The following is a 16938-nucleotide window of genomic DNA, read 5'->3' as shown; positions in this document are numbered from 1 at the left end:
TGCTAAACAATCAAAATTCTATCAAAGAGACTAAATTATCCACTGTTGTTCTTTGTTTGATCAACCAGTAGCTTCATTTAGTTGCATCAAGCTCTACAACTCAAAAAATTGCAGGGTTAGACCACATTAATGTTAGGTCTGCATATTAGCAGAACCTCACAACTATAGCTCATCACCATTTAGAAAACATTGAAGGAAAAAACATCTAGATTTGGTTCTATTCAGCACAAACAAGGAACATTACTCATGAGTGGCAAGAAGAGGAAATAGATTGCAGCCTTTTATTTTGCAGTACTAGAACAGGCAAAGAAGACAGTGATGCTTTATTAGCTTTCTCCAGGAGCACTAAATCATTTCCAAAGGGGAGAAAAGATGAGGTATTTAAAAGGAAGAAGATGTCACCTATATACCAAGAATAAACTTTGAAGGCTAAAATTTTAAGGTGAATTCAATGAACTCTGTGAATCAGGTAGCTTCAATAGGTTTATTAATGGTGACCTATGAGGACCCAGCTGCTCTCAACAACTCATGATCTTGCAGTCTCACTGGACATACAAAGCTATGCCACTGACCAACCACACACAATGGTTTTGGCCTTTAGGCCAACTTAATGGTCATCAGATTGCAGTCTGTATCCTTGGGGAAGAAATTGGGAGCACCTAACAGAGTCTGGTACTACAAGGATTCTTGCCTCATCTTTTCATCACAAGTGAAAAGTAGATTCTTATCCAATTATATATCAGAAATCACAGATTGGGATTTCTGTAAGGGACAAAGACTTCAACAGCAGGATTTCAAGAAGGCTCCAAAAGATGATGGCGCTGTAAAGCACAAGGACAACTGAGACATTGAGTAGCTGCTAGAAAGCAAATGTTCACATAGATTTAGAATAAGAGACCAAGATCTCTAGGAATGCAACTTATGTTGGGCAACACAAGGTAAAAGCCATCCCTATTTCATTAGCTCCTAGAATCCAAGGTCAAGATATGTAGCACTCCTCCACCATAATTTAGACAGGAAGCTTGTGCATCATCACACCATCCTCCCCACCCTGCCCTTCTCAAGCACATCAATAAAGTAACAAGAAGCAGAAAAAGAAAAAGAACCACAGCTTCATCTTTGTGCAGCAATTCACCATGACAAGCTGCAACATGGGCTGAAGAATGCCCTCTCAACTGGATTCCTTCTGGAGGGGGCATAACAAGAAATTATGCTTCTCCACACTTCCTAATGCATGTGTTCACTTTCTTAAATTGAGATGTATGTTTGCATGCCAACCTACTTTGCCTTTCAACTGTCCCTTTTTCCTCCCCACCTTAAAACCATTAATATTACAAGCAGCTCAAGGTTAACGCACTCGTTAGCTGATAAGCAGCAAAACCTGAGGGAAGAAGGGAAGAGGAATACTGGATCAAATAAACTAATGAGACATGAAACATCAAATAAGTACAGTAAAGCTTTCACAAAAACAACGTAAATTAATATATAGAAAACTCTAACACAATTTCTCAATCATATATACACAAATACAAGAACTGATGAAAAGAAGTAGTACTGGTTGGAAATCCCAGCTCTCTAATTGTAGATTTTTGCTGAAAAGCTTCGTGATTGTACTTAAAATGTGCTTCATATCATCTACCTGATAGATCCCAAAATGTGGGGATTGGTTGTTGTTGTTGCTGCTGCTGTTGCTTTCGTGCCTTCAACTTTCTTCTTGGATCCTTTCTTTAGTCATAGCACACAAGATTTGGTCGGTTTGTGGAGTTGTGATCCCACCAAAAAGGAGAGAAAAGAACAGGAAGGCAAGATTTCTTCTCTTCTCATGTTCCTTTTCTCATAAAGCAGACACAGCACTGCGAACATGGAGCTGCATTGAAGTACCATCACATCCCGCTTTGCCTTCTTCCACATGAGCAATGTTGCAGATCAAATAAGCAAGGCCTTCTTATCACCTTTTGTCGCGAGTCGATGAGTACTTCCTTTCAGAGATTACAAGACCGTCAGCAGCCTCGAGCATGTCCTGGAAGCCGTAGTTGAACATGATCAGATGCATGTTGGTGTACATCAGGAGCTTGAATTCGACGCTGGCGAGCGTCACCTCCTCGGAGAGGCCCAGCAAAGCCTTCTCTAGCAGGAGCAGGGGTGGGCCACCGCAAAGGGGGTTCGACGACGGCCGCGTTTGACGGTGAAGCCGTGATTCTTGACGGTACATTTGACGGAAATCGTTAGATTTGACGGGTTAGTAGGAGGCGAGACTAAAGTGGGCTCGTGCGTCACAAGTGGCAACACCTAACTCCGTTAGTGATATATACATGTGTATATATATATATATATGCGTGTCCTTATCAATAGTTAAATTATTCTAAAGCCGAATGAATTGAAAGAGCAGACTGTTGAAAGGTAACACAGAGAGGAAAACTTCTCATACATTGAAAGTTGAAAGGGACTTCACATTGTACCTTCTCATGCATGTTAGATGCAGTATTCCTCATCCTTATCTCCTCATGATGGTTTGAGTCCACAAATCTCTCTCATCCAGAGTTCTCCTTGTCTCCATGGCAACTAGTTTCTGCCTTGTCGCCCCCTGCATCTGCCCCACTCTTGGCTTTTCCTTTGTCCGTTCATGGACAAATGCCACCTGCTCTCATAGGTTTTGTACTCTTTTTATTCCCTTCCAAGAAGCTTCCGTGAAGAAACTTGAAGATTGTCACCATTGAAGCATCGGAAAAGAACACAAGCCAAGGATTAAAGAAGTCTCGTTCGTGCGGATCTAATCAACCAATCAGATGCAGAGTTAACCTATGGCACGCGCAAGAAACTCTACTGACACTCATCGAAGACAAAGCTGAAACCTGCTGATCTGAGAAGTGTATCGTGATGTAGGCTCTCTTTGCATTCACACTTGAGTGGCTTCCTTTTCCTGTTACTTTCCGAGACTTGTGGATATGAGAACACCCAACTTGCGCTGTGCTTGATTTCGACGAACCCGCCACGACGTATCCATCGGCTGCAGCGTAAGCTCACCCTCGAGTCGTCATCCCACTGACGATAGAGATGACGCCTGTGAACTAGACTGCTCGACGTCGCCCTCTCTTCCTTGTAGCTTCCTCTAGCCATGTATTTCCGTGAATTTTCCTTCAGAACGACAACTCTCTATATAAGTAGATGAACACCTCCCTCTCATTTCCCTTGCAGCTTAATCGACAAGTCGTCTAGGTGAACAGGGGAGGAAGGATCGATCAGGCTATGTCGTCGTCCCCCACGAAGGTAGCGGCCTCATCGGTGGCCGACCGGCCAGCGGTCCAGAGCTTGATCAGAATCCGGGAGACCGCCGCGCATCTCGGCGTCATGCTACGACCTTTGTTTTTCGAGCATGCAGCGGCCAAGTCCACCTTCGATGAGCTCATGGATTCGGTATCGAGAGCTCTCACCTTAGCCGTCTTTGAGGAGACAGCGGCGGTGGCTGACACCGGAGAGGATCAGCTGCGCGAGATCTCAGGTGGGAAGAGTAAGATCAGCTCGGTGGGAGAGAGGAGAAGACTTTGCAGGAGAAGGTGACTTCCTTTGCTTCCTTGTTTGTCTTATCTATAGTAGATAGGTTAGATTAGATTGCAACCTAATCTTAGTTTTTGTGTCGTATAGATACATTTCTTAGACATATATTGAAGCATATATGTTATTTTGGCTTGCAGATCACGGCCATATTCATGGACAAAGGTCATATCATCGTCTTTGGATGATGGCCACACATGGAGGAAATATGGGCAGAAGGTTATCCAAAGTGCCAAATATCCAAGGTACTTCCTATTTGCCATCAAACTACTGTTTGAGATTGCCAAGACTGTCATGGCAATGGAGGAACTGAGTTGATGACACTGCTGGTTCTGATGTTGCAGGAGCTACTTCAGATGCACCCACAAGCATGATCAAGGTTGCATGGCCGTCAGGCAGGTCCAGAAATCACAGGATGATCCCTCCACTTACATCGTCACCTACTTGGGTGAGCACACATGCAAGAGTCCCTCCATGGCCCCTCAGGTTATCATCTCAGCCATGGACTCCGGGAACTCCTCCCATCTGATTAGCTTTGGAGCAGACTCAGAGAAGATTACACGAGAAGCCCCACATCCTTCTCTCAAAAAGGAGTGCGATGAAGAGGTACTGAGCAATCTGACCACCGTCAGCTCATCGCCGGCGGCTACCTCGAACCCTGCAGTCGCTGCACCAGTTGCTCCACTTGCAGGTCATGACCATGGCGATGTGACTTCCGGGTTCCAGGCTCCTACCAGCAGTGTGGAGATGGAGTTCATGGAGGGCCTGCTTGAGTGGGAGAGTCTGCTTGGCGTCGACTCTGATTGTTTCTTCCTGTAGAAGAACTCAGGTTCAGAAGACTTGGACTTGCTCACAGTTCTCTCATGGTGTAAAGCTAGTATAAGTTTGTGTGGCTATGAGGTTGCAGGTTGAGAGTTGCACCTCTGAAGCCAGTGGGCTACAGATGCCCTTCTTCTTCTTCTTCTTCATGTACAGTGCAAGCTGCACGCAGCAGACTATTGTGATAGCTGACTAATGGAGTCCAATTTTGGATCCGATATGCTGCTTCTTGAATCCATTTTCCCTGTGTCAATTCTAATGCGGATTTGCTATGGGTTTTAACCCGTTTAAATAACGGGTGGAGCCCACTAGGAAAGCGGGTCTAACCCAATAAGAGCCACAAAAAGGATTCAAGGAATCCGTTTCCTCTGTGATCAGTGGGAAACGGAGTCTAATGTTATCTTCGCCGCCGCTCGCCTTCTCCAAGAGCAGTTGCGGTAGGGGCGCGGCCGCGGCTCTACTGAGAATGCTCTCTCGCCCCTCCGTGAAACCCAACCCTAACCCTTGTGGATTCCCTCTCCCCATGGCCTCGGGGGCGGAGAAAACCGTGACCCCTCACCACCACCACACCCTCAATCTCTCCGGCCCTAACCCATTCATTCCGAGTCCCCGGAGCCTCCAGATCGCCGCACCGCGAGTCCTCTCTGGAGCCAGGGGAATTACCTCGTCGGTCGCCGCCTTGAGCTCGTCCGAGGCTGCGGACGGTCCGGCCCCCCTTCTCGTGGTAGTGTCCTTCTACAGGTTCGCGGATTTTCCGGACCATGCCGCAATGCGGCAGCCACTGAAAGATCTTTGCGAGGACGTGGTAAGTGGAAATATCTCACCTCTTCGTGCGTTCCGACCGTTCTTGAATTTTTGATTTCGTGTTATCTTAGCATATAAATTGTCCTTTTGGTTCTTTTCTGTTCCTGAATGTGAGTGATGTCTGGTGCCATGCTGTGTGACCTCATGAAATCTTTCGGATGTCATTGTTCACAATGGTTTATTTCCTTTCTTTGGGTGCTTCCTATTTATGAAAGCTTGCAAAGAACAAGCAGATTCGAAACCAAGAATAGACGTGATTAGGGATTTCAGGGGCTAATATACACATGTGAGATTTAGGGGATTGATGTGGAATCCCTAAGATTTTATGTACTACTGTGCAAAAATTTTCTTCTTCTTTCCGTCATGTATGCTAATGATGTGTCATTTTCTTTTGTTATTATCTTGGAATGCATGCTAAAAGGAAACAACTAGAGGAATTTAAATTACAATTTTAGATGTTTCTTGTCTTTTGTAGTTGATAGACGTCAGGTGCATATGTTTGTCTGTCCAAGTATAATGGAAGAAAAGGAAATCGCAGAATAGTAAAGGATATGCTGACTTAACCACCCAAAATATTGTTCGTATAAACAATCGAGTAATTTTAGTAGATATGAAATTTTACTTGAGATGTAGAACATTAAAATTATTTGTTTAAATTAAAAGATTGACTTGTACAGGATGTGAATGCTTATCTTGCTATTTGGATAAAAAACTATAGGTTTAGAGGACAATGCAAGTCCATCTTAGTTAGAGAGTTAAGATTCATGGTTGAGAATATGCGTCCATAGAAGTGCCTAAATCAACACTTATGAAAAGACAAACTCATTTGGACTTGGATGCTTATGAACTCCTTTACTATATTTTGACTAAATAGGGTATGCCACTGACTTGAAAAGCAAAGTTCAGCCCAGGATACATTGTTTTAGAGGAAAGCCATATTCCTTGTTGATATGAGTAAACCCAATTAGGTTAATTGTACCAGCATGTGTTAACTTAAAGACCGGAATAAAAAGTTTACTAGGTTTGTATTCTGGCTATCACAGGCGTAATCTAATTAATGCATGTGGCACATAGTTAAGGATTTTAGTATGCTATATTGGTCCATAAAGGAGTTCTAAATTTGATGAATAAAGAAAACCATGAGATGTAGTAATAATAGTTATGAAATAAATGTCTGTTTAAAAGAAAAGAGGATATATCTACTATCTTTTTTTTGTAAAAAAGGGCAAGCATGTTCATTTTTGTAAGATTTATGATAAATATACAATTAACTACTACTTTTAAATTGAAGGTAATTAGATATTACTACTTGATGGCAAAATACAGAACCTGCAGATTCAATCAGGTGATTTTATATGAGAAGACATAGATGGATATATGTATTGGACCTATATTTTCAGGTGCCACTGTGACAGACTTTTACAAGGGTAAAAAATTAGAATGTTGATCAATGTCAGAATCAAACTACTGTTGTAATAGTAAATTCTGTTGAAGAAGGGGATTCAGCCACCAAACTATAAACGTTCAGAGTCTAAACATCAAGAATAACTAGCAGGAGCTTAGGTGATTAATTCACATGAGATCTATGTACTAGTTGAAACACGAATCATTGACTAGCCAAGAGTAAATGTCACCAAGATGATCACCATGAATATGCTTCCCACCTTAGGGGCAAAGGTTAGATGGATGTGTTTGATGATGGCAAAACACCTTATAATCATAAAATGGTGAAGCCCTTTGGGTAGATAGTCAACTGAGTGGTAACAAATGTCTTTATGAAGACTGACGGGCGGCAGATAGATTGCACTTGTTAGCCCTTCCAGAAGGACATTACCATTTATATTTACTACGCGACTGTCTTATGTTTCATCAACATCATAAAGTAGATGCTCTCTTTCTTTCTGCCACAAGTACACTTTCATGCAAGTCGGAATTATAACTCACATAGCTGATTCTGCTCAGCGTGTCTCAGGAGGTATTATTCTTGCACCAGAAGGAATAAACGGCAGCATATGCGGGACACCAGCATCAGTGGAGAAGGTTTTGAAATTTATTCAGTCTGATGAGCGACTGAAGGGCCTTAGATTAGTGGAGTCACCTGTTAGTCCTGAGGATGAGGCTATCCACCATGGACATACTAGCCATTCCCCCCTTGGTGCAGGTGAAGATGCACCATTTCGGTGGGATCATGTTCGAGTCAAGCTGAAGCAAGAGGTATTGTTGGTCGACTTGAAAGAATCTTCCTTCATCCTCATGTAAATTGAGGAAAGCTGTGAGCTTTTTGTTTTCTAACTTTGTTGATTTTTTTCCAAATAAAACTCACATTGTGTTTTATGATGATGCTGTATTCATATTTTTAGATTGTTTCTTTTGGAGATCCAAGAGTAATGCCGACCAAGATGGTAGGCCAATATGTAAAGCCAAAGGATTGGAACACATTGATAAGTGACCCAGATACTGTGAGTAGCTTGAAGTTTCAATTTGCTATATTGCTTTACCAGTATATATGTATATATATATGTGTGTGTGTGTGTGTGTGTGTGTGTGTGTATTTATTGTTTATTCATATTGAACAAATGGAAGTGGAAATAATGGTCAATAAGATCATCTTTCTTAATTACAGCTAAACTGGGAAATGCTTCTAGCTGTTACTAATTTACTATCTTACTAAGTGAGTGAATACTGAAAGCAAGGGAATATAGCAAGAATTGAAAGTAATAATACCTCTGCACAGCCTCTCTATATAAATCTTTGCAAGCTTTATTTTCTCCTCCGGTGCACTTCAGAAGTTCCTAGTGGCAAGTTGATTCTTCATCCACTATGTTATCAGGATTTTGGAAATCGATTTATTTAGTTTTCTTGTGTAGTTTTGTGTGAAAATGCTGTTGTCATTCAAGTGTCTGATGTATTACCAGCGTTCACTTGTGCTCTTTCATTCAGGTTAATGAGGTGAATGTTTCCTCTGTGCTTCACTAAAATTATTATTAATATAACATGTTGTCTTAAACCAGTTTTCTTTTGAATCAATGTGTTAATGCAAACATCTAGAAAGTACTAGTGCTTTTGCTGACTGGTTCTGTCCTACTGTTTTAATTTTAGACATGACAGTTTTTGTACTATGAACCTTAGTTCCAGAAACACAGTTTTGTTTATTTATTTTCTTCTAGATGATGTTCTTATTGTCTTCTATCAACCATGTTTTTCTCTTGGGCTGTATCAGATGGTAATTGATGTCCGTAATACCTATGAAACTAGAATTGGAATGTTTAGAGGTGCAGTTGATCCATCCACCACTGCATTCAGGGAGTTCCCATCTTGGGTGGACCATCAATTTCAGTTGGTTAAAACAGAGAGCCACCAGTCAGATTACACTGCTGATAACATAGGTGAACTGAAGGAGACTCAAATACAAGAACGTACAAAGTTACCTCGTGTAGCAATGTATTGCACGGGTGGAATCAGATGTGAGAAGGCTTCAAGCTTTCTCCTTAGCAAAGGTTTCAAGGAGGTATGTTCGAAGCTGAATTCTGATCATTTCAAGGGGTTGGCTCCCAGGATCCCAACACGAGATGTGATCATATTTAATGTACTTAAACATGATTCGTGACTTGCTTCCTGAATCCTTGTTGGAATTTCTTCCAGGTTTATCATTTGGAGGGCGGGATTTTGAAATATCTCGAGGAAGTTCCAAGGGCCGAGTCTTTATGGGATGGGGAGTGCTTTGTGTTTGACAAAAGGGTTTCTGTTGAACATGGATTAGTGCATGGAACATATAAACTGTGCTATGGGTGTAAGCAACCTGTGAGCGATGCAGACATGGAAGCCCCGGAATGGGAATATGGTGTTTCTTGCCCGCATTGCTTCTCAACCAAATCAGAAGAGGAGAAGGAGAGGGCAAGGGCTCGGCAGCGGCAGTTCGACGCCTGGGGGATTATTGGTGGACCAGATAAAGGTCATCGCAATCGTGACGGGGTGGTGAAACATCTTTCTGGCTCACTGTAGCATGGTTTGTTCCTGCTTAGAGGGAACTGTTGCTGGTTTTGTTACAGACTGTTAATGTACTTGAGCTCTGATCATGTTTAGAATACACCCAAAGACATTAAGATTGTTTTTGGGTATTGCCATGTGGTATGTGCATCCGATGATGTGATGATCAGGTATGTATTATGACAACGGATTGATGTGGCCACAGTGGAATTGTTTCCATCATACGTATTCCAATAACTTCATGTAGCCTTAATTACTCGACTTGTTGTTCCGTATTTCCACATGTAGGAATCTCGAGTGAGAAGCATATGCTCTAAACTCTCATGGTCTTCTATTTTTGTCTTCTACAGTTTGATTAGCCATTAGCATTCACCCGAATCAAGTTGATGGTTTGGAGTACACGACAATGCCTGTATATGACCTCAAACACTACTAATGCTTCTACTCAACAAAGACATGTTGGACATAAGCGTCCTGTCCACTTCAATTCGATTTCAAGAATCCACAAGAATAATGACACGATGTCCTGTGCAAGATAGAGCATGTCCACTTCAATTCGATTTCAAGAATCCACAAGAATAATGACACGATGTCCTGTGCAAGATAGAGCATGGTACGGAGGGAGACGATTAAATTACAACGATGGAAGTTGACGGCGGCGAGAGGATGAACATTTTGCAGTCATGAGAGTCGACCTCGGCTCCAAGTCTTCCAGCCATGTTTCCTTCCAGGGTCTCATGCTGTGTTAAAGCAAGACTAGATCAGTTAAACATGCAGCAAGAATAGAGAAGAAGAAAAGGAGATAAGTATAGCTAAGATAGCTTTCCTGAATTGACAATTTCCTGTTTAGGACCAAACAATAAGTCAATCATATTCAATCATGCAGCAAGAATAGAGAGGAAGAAAAGGAGATAAGTATAGCTAAGATAGCTTTCCTGAATCGACAATTTCCTGTTTAGGACCAAACAATAAGTTTGATGATGTGAACAAAAGATTGTTACTACTAGTGTCGAACTCGCTACAAAACCTCCCCAGTACACAACCAATGGTTGATTGCCTTACCATTGTTCAAACCTTTATTTTCGTCTAGGAGATATTTACTGATGAAACATAGGTTCAGAGTATACGTGAACCATTGACCTTATATGGTACATTAAACTGCAAACCGCACCTAATTTGTATCAGTGGTTGATACGGCTGCCCGTTTCAGATGGACCCCAGAGCAGGTGTTGAGTGATCCTGAATGCTAAATATAATAACTCTAACAGGAAGACTTACTCTGAATAGCAAACCTTCAAACTAGCTATCACTGGATAGATTGAAGTCCCACTAGAACTTGCTGTCCATAGGACACATGAGCAATTTGCATCATATGATTAGTTTATTTTACTCTATGATATCCTTTAAACATTGATACAGGATCATTTATGCAAGTACATAAGCAAACAAGATCCTGCAAGCTACCTTTAGTAAACAAAGTTACACGTACCTTCCACAAATCCCTTACAGAAAAGCAAGTTGTGTTGTCGAGACCAAGTGTTTCCCATGTAACAGTAATTGTGACAGCTTGGGAACATCGGTTCCATAAAGCCACAACCAAGCGGTTTCCGGAAAGAGGACCAGCCCAAACCTGGATTAAGACAAGCACTTTTAAACAAATATAAAAGAAACACAAACAACAAACATAAATTCATGAGCATTCAGGAAAATAATATAGTCAAGATCATGTGCACATTAGTCAAGTGGTATGGCCACGCCTCGAGTTTAAAACAAAAGCACCATGAACATCAGAATCAATTCAAACCAAAAGGCAGCTCAGTGAATGATGTTCCATCATGCAAAGTCCGAGAAGTGTTTATGTACACAGCCTTTAACTTTTGCGAACGGAGAGGATGTTTTGGTGATTTGAACTCTAGTCATCCATGTCAAAAAGGAGCAACCTTATTAATCTTGCCAAGGCTTGTATTTTATAATCAACTTAAACATAAAATTTTTAATAAGTAATGCACCGGTATCATTTTAAAAGGTTAGTTAACATTGTACAAGTGCAGATGCCAACAAAAAATGAAGGAAATAAGTACAGAAAAGTGTCTAGACTGCAAGCTGTTCGACTACATTAAATAGAAGGAACAAAGAAACAGAGTTGGTCATGAAAATAATTGAAGGATTAGATTCTGCTTGAAACATGGCTTAGTACCACACTCTGTGGGACAACTAAACTCCTACACCTATTAAACATACCCTTCTACTGCAGCTTCTGTATGCATACGTCAAACCATTGATTTTCATGCTCATACAACTGATGCATGTAAAATTTTCAATGTATAGCTCACATATGAGCAAAGTACTCCTTGCAAATTAAATATAATTACAGACCCCACCTCCCCCCTCCCTCTCTCTCTTTTGTCTTCATTTTCATTGAGAGTATTTGGTTTATTAAAAATATTATCATAATCTTCTTTTAGAATATATCAGAGCTATTGATTTTGGTTATTCTTGAAATAATAATAAGCTTGTGAATGAATATTTAAGAATTAACATTTTTGCAGTTTTTAGCTGTAAAAACTGTAGAAACAGCTGGTATATAAGAAAATTTAAGGGCATTTCACAGCTGCAACCTGACTGCATTCATCATTTCCTTCAGACAAAATCTTCCTTCCTTGAACACCAAGAGGATCTGCAGGAAGAAGAATGGAGTTCAACCATTCGTTAAGAAAGAATCAATTCATGATGCTTTACTAAATTAAAGAAAAATTTATTAGTAAGCAAAGATAAGTACAGGTTCAATAATACTAACCTTATATAGACAGATATATAAAAGTCAAATTTGACATGCTTTGGTGTGCAGTAGAATTGATAGTTCCCTAATACAAACTAAGGACCTACTTGAATACTAAAACACCATGCAATATTTCATCCTTCAGATACAACATACACGAATTTTAATACTCATCCAGTGACTTCTGATGATTCACCTACAGAGATTTAGTGGGGAATGAAGACTTGTATGAGTTAAAGAGACCAGCAAGAAAAGTGTTACCTTGGTTTACAGCAATAATTTCTTCATTGCTTAAGATTTCAAATGTTTCAGCGGCCATGTTTCTCACATCACAACCTATCAAAAGAGGAGCCTGCAAATGTTGGTAATGATCAGGAATGTTAAGACAAAGTAACTGAGCATTAAAATGATGGCTCAGAGCTTCGGACATTCTTTTATGCAACCAATGGCTAGGTTGGATAAAATTTTATCTGCAACAACACTTGCATCACAGAACATATTCATCTCGATGCTATTGAATATCCAGCAGGTACTTCAGCCATATTGAGTTAGTCAATGCCTTCAATTTGAACCAACAATGTCTACCATGGTGAAGATAAAGCTACGATAAAATACTGTTGTGAGCAAAGAGAAAAAGAACCAATAATTGGTCGGATATAAAAGTGACCTTCATCAGAGCCCAGATGCTAAAATGTGAACGATACTCTGCATGGGTCATGCCACCATTGCCAACCTCTAACATGTCAGGGTCTGTCAAGGAGGCAATATGTATAGGCAAGTTATGACAGATTAAACAGTAATTTGATTGAAGATCAAATTAGGGATCACATCATACAGAAACGGATTTAATTAGACCAATGTACCATTCCATCCACCAGGTCCCGCATAAGAAGCCCATTTATTATTTAGATCAGCAATGGTAGTCATGCTAGAAATAATCATAAGCTTATCAGTTATCCAAATGCAACATTTTAAGCCTGTATGAAAAAATCTGGGAAATAAAACTTACCTTACCCATGAGTCACTGATATCATCTGTTGTCCGCCAACTATTCCCAACTTTTTCAGCCCATAAGGCCGGATCATCTACACCCCTGCAAAAGAAAATAACTCTAAGTGTAATCGCATGCTGAATACAAATGTCAGCAATCAAGACAAAGATGTTTACCATTCACAAAGAGAGTAGAAAACAGCGCGCCCAGTGGAATTTAATGCATCACGCATTGGGGGGTAACTAGAAAAAGGAGTTATCATAGAAAATCCAAGTTTGCCAATAAATGATATCTGTTAATTAACACATATATGACTGTAGACATGTAAGATTAGTTGTACCGTTTCTCTGGTTTTATTCCCAAATTGAAACAATTATCATACTTTAAATAATCAACTCCCTGAAGAATCAAGCAAATAATAGCATCAATACACAGTAAATAGTTACATAAGGAAAAAAATTCCATCATAATATAAGGCTCATTAGAAAGAAAGCCAAGAGTTTGCACATTCAGAAATTCCAACGAAGAATGCAGTAATACCCACCCATGAGGCAAAAAGATTTGCATCATCCATTTCATGGTATAGGGATCCAGGTCGAACTTGACATGTGAACATCCTGAAAATTTTCTTTGATTAAGAGAAAAATTTCTAGGAGAGAATGATTAAGGAGTCTGAGTAGTATTATTGTTGAGAAACCAGCTATTAGTTATAATGTCGTAGAACTTTATTTTCCTCATAAGGACCTAGCCAATGTCCTATACTTAATTAGCTTAAGTAGTTAACATCCTACCCAGCATCGGAATAGATACCAAGCTTGAGGCCTTTTTGATGCACATAATCTGCTAAAGCTTTGATGCCTGAAGGGAAAGTCTGTGGATCAGGAACCAGTTCCCCCTGAATATCCAAAAAAGTTGGTATGAGACAACTTAAAATGTGTGTGGAGGTAGGAAAACAAGCATCAGAATGCAGGCATAAAACACACTCATTTTTGAGCAATTATCCTACACAAGGGATGACACAGGAAATAGATCCACAGCCAAATCACTGAATACAGGCTAATTAGAAATTTCAATCATGAAAATGGATATGGAGGTTTATAAATTATCCAATGTACTGGAGAACTATAACGATTTTTCCTCTTCCAACTTTTCCTCTTCATTTATGACCTGATGGCAATAATTATTGAGAAATCTGATATCATGCTTAAAACTTGAATTTAAAGTCTCCATTTCAAGGATAATCTGAGTAGACTCTCATTTTGATTGATTAAAAATTTACCAATTCTAATTGAAGTATTGAACATATATATTTAAAAGTATGCGAACAGATCTGCACCTGGCGTATCCAAGATATGAGAACACAGAGCATACATGATTAATTAGCTTAAGTATGCTCTGTGTTCTCATATCTTGGATACGCCAGGTGCAGATCTGTTCGGCAAATGGTAGAGCTGCAGACTGTCCCATGACTTCCTCCAGATGATAGTGGTATTGTTCCTGATAATCTAAAATTCAATAGCCCCCAATTGATTTTCATGTACTCCATGGACTTGACAGGGAAAGTGCCACTAGTTTAATTTAAAATCAAAACCTATACTTTAGCCTTTCACAAAGGAGAAGAGGGACGGGAAAGGGGCCATAAAGCATTTTGATTATGGTTAAATGAACAATTTAACAATACATCAATGCTGAGTTATTAACATATAATTTCCATTTGCGTTCCAAATAAAGAAAGCTCATATATATAGGATAAGGTCAACTACTTAAAAGAATATATAAAAAGAGAATGTTTGGAGAGAATAACAGTATAAAACAAACCTCAAGATTTCGAGTTGCAGAAGACCAACAATCATCTGTTTGAAAATATGAAAGAATAAGGGTATCGAAAAGATAATGAATTTGGATAGTCAATGGTGAGAAGGTCAATTCAGGAATTACCTATATTAACGTGGTTGTAGCCTAGAGCAGCCAGTCCAGTCGAAACGAGAGCATCAGCTGGAAAGCAACAAACAACAAATTTTGCAACTCAGGCTAAGCAATCTATCCATCTACTATTTGATGAATTACTCAAAGTCCACTGAGAAATTGTCAGCAAGAACAATATATACTGTGAAAATCTAGGTAACAAAAATCTGAAAAGTAATACATGTTATGCCACAGTGACATAATATAGTGCAAGTGATATGCACGGCTAAGTCATGCTATTATGTCAGCAAGAAAGCAGCAGAGGCACTAAAAATGATTTATCAGGAGTTTCTTACAAAAATTTATATGCAATGCATTTTGACTACTTTCACAACATATTACAACCAATGTGGATTATGTGCTTGCTTTACATATATAATATGAATGCCCCACTTTTTATGCAAAAGCAAACCAAAGATTGCATCATAACATCTGAGCACATGCTTAGCCCATCCTTGATGCACCTCATGTCTGTCGTCGAGATCGGATGAGTTTCATCCATCATTGATTGAGTTGCTATGTTTTGCTGAGCATTGCACATGTACTCCATGGCTAGTGCTAGTCAGTATGCACCATCCCAACATAAATTGCGCTTATGAAGGTGTGCCAAAACAGTGTTGGCACAGCCTAATCCTGTAGGAGTCAGCACATCTGGTGCTTGGCATGAAGGCATGACGGAAAATATTGTGATCTACATTTTATAATTCCAACAATACAACAACCATAATCAAGAACAATGATTTTAGAATCCTCTAAATTGGTCCCATGTTCCTAGCAAAAGAAAGTTTTAGGCGATGGATGTCTTGACTTTCTCTTCGGAGGAAATAAAACCTACAACGTCGGTGGATGCATAGAAAGATTCACCTCAATAGTTGTCATTTAGAAGCCTTCCTGAGCTTGAGAAGAATCTAGGAAACCGGTAGAAACAAGCTTCTCTTGTTTAATTCGTAAAAAAGTTGGCCATGAAAATAGGCTCTCCTTCTCAAGAAACAGACCACCAAGTTGTATCTGTTTTGCTTCTTTCGTGATACCGATCTTAGTATTAAATAACTTACTCAATATCCTGGTAAAGAAGAATTCTTGCTTTAATTTTAAGCATGAACCAAAGATTTATGATATTTGGAACATTTTAAGACTATAGTTAGAGAATGGAGAAAGTTCCATATAGGAGTTCAAGAAGGAGTAACAAACAAAAACTTCTGACCCACTTCGATCTTTTTTTAACTCCATATGTTCAACCGAGATTACTTTATGGTTGCCAACTATAGAATCTATTAAACTATACAAATTATTTGCAAAAAAAAAGAAGAAGGGCATCGATTGATCATAATATGCACCCTATCCAAATAAACATAGGCGATCGGTGGTCAGACCTGTTTCCTTGATGACCGTCTCGTTGATATTGCAAGCGAAGAAATTCCAACTGTTCCATCTGCATCCACAAAATTCCCTTCGTCAACTAACTTATCCAAACCAATGCCAAATAGACGAAACCCACGAAAACCAAAAACCATCAATTCTTTAGATAAAAGAATCGATCAAGAACCCTTTCCCTATACGAAGATTTGGAAGACGAGAGCATTTGCTTCACACCGAGATCAAAATCCGCGTAAAACCGAACCACGAAACAAGGGATCAAGAAGAGACGAAGAAGGAACCAAAGAAGCAGACCCCATCTGTGGAGTCCGAGCCAATCCGTTGTCGAGCTGCAACTTCCCGTAGTTGGAGGTGTCGAAGATGTCTGCTACGGCGCTCGGCCGCCCGAGTTCCTCGATCAGCGGGGTCAATCTCTCCGCCGCGGCCGCGGAGAGACCGAAGAGGCAGAGGAGGACAAAAACGCATGTCGAACCCATCAGCCCTTCTTCCCCCTCCTTCCCCGTGTCGGAGAGCAAGCGTCGAGAGGAGGCGACGGATCAATAGCGGAGACGGTGACCCGACCGCGCTCGGTAGCCGTCGTCACGGGGAAGTACTCGACTTCCGTCACTGCTCGGTGGATGTAACCCGCGGTCACCGGGACCCCGCGTGGAGCGAGCGTCCCTTA

The 16938-nt window shown here is 40.3% G+C and overlaps 3 protein-coding genes across 3 annotated transcripts; 2 read left to right on the top strand and 1 right to left on the bottom strand.

The window, feature by feature from the left end:
- The first annotated feature begins 3195 nt into the window (after nucleotides 1–3195).
- LOC135614927 (transcription factor WRKY45-2-like) lies at nucleotides 3196–4589 on the top strand. The gene is made up of 3 exons (XM_065112811.1): nucleotides 3196–3554; nucleotides 3693–3797; nucleotides 3897–4589. The coding sequence occupies exons 1-3, from the start codon at nucleotides 3247–3249 to the stop codon at nucleotides 4369–4371; spliced, it is 888 nt and encodes a 295-aa protein (XP_064968883.1). The 5' UTR covers nucleotides 3196–3246; the 3' UTR covers nucleotides 4372–4589.
- Nucleotides 4590–4727: 138 nt separating this feature from the next.
- Nucleotides 4728–9418, top strand: LOC135614924 (rhodanese-like domain-containing protein 7). Its single transcript, XM_065112809.1, has 5 exons — nucleotides 4728–5176; nucleotides 7138–7389; nucleotides 7536–7634; nucleotides 8396–8683; nucleotides 8818–9418. Exons 1-5 carry the CDS (start codon nucleotides 4766–4768, stop codon nucleotides 9175–9177), a joined length of 1410 nt encoding a protein of 469 aa, XP_064968881.1. The 5' UTR covers nucleotides 4728–4765; the 3' UTR covers nucleotides 9178–9418.
- A 271-nt stretch (nucleotides 9419–9689) lies between these two features.
- On the bottom strand, nucleotides 9690–16909 carry LOC135614925 (alpha-galactosidase 3-like). The gene is made up of 15 exons (XM_065112810.1): nucleotides 16569–16909; nucleotides 16271–16329; nucleotides 14871–14927; nucleotides 14751–14785; nucleotides 13724–13827; nucleotides 13477–13549; nucleotides 13273–13331; nucleotides 13109–13174; nucleotides 12951–13034; nucleotides 12805–12869; nucleotides 12609–12691; nucleotides 12203–12293; nucleotides 11781–11839; nucleotides 10652–10792; nucleotides 9690–9902 (listed from the first exon to the last, which is right to left on the bottom strand). Exons 1-15 carry the CDS (start codon nucleotides 16748–16750, stop codon nucleotides 9792–9794), a joined length of 1269 nt encoding a protein of 422 aa, XP_064968882.1. The 5' UTR covers nucleotides 16751–16909; the 3' UTR covers nucleotides 9690–9791.
- Nucleotides 16910–16938: the final 29 nt, after the last annotated feature.

This window comes from Musa acuminata, chromosome BXJ2-6, assembly GCF_036884655.1.
Source record: "Musa acuminata AAA Group cultivar baxijiao chromosome BXJ2-6, Cavendish_Baxijiao_AAA, whole genome shotgun sequence".
Taxonomy (NCBI): Eukaryota; Viridiplantae; Streptophyta; class Magnoliopsida; order Zingiberales; family Musaceae; genus Musa; species Musa acuminata.
This window is presented reverse-complemented; position numbering and strand designations above follow the sequence as displayed.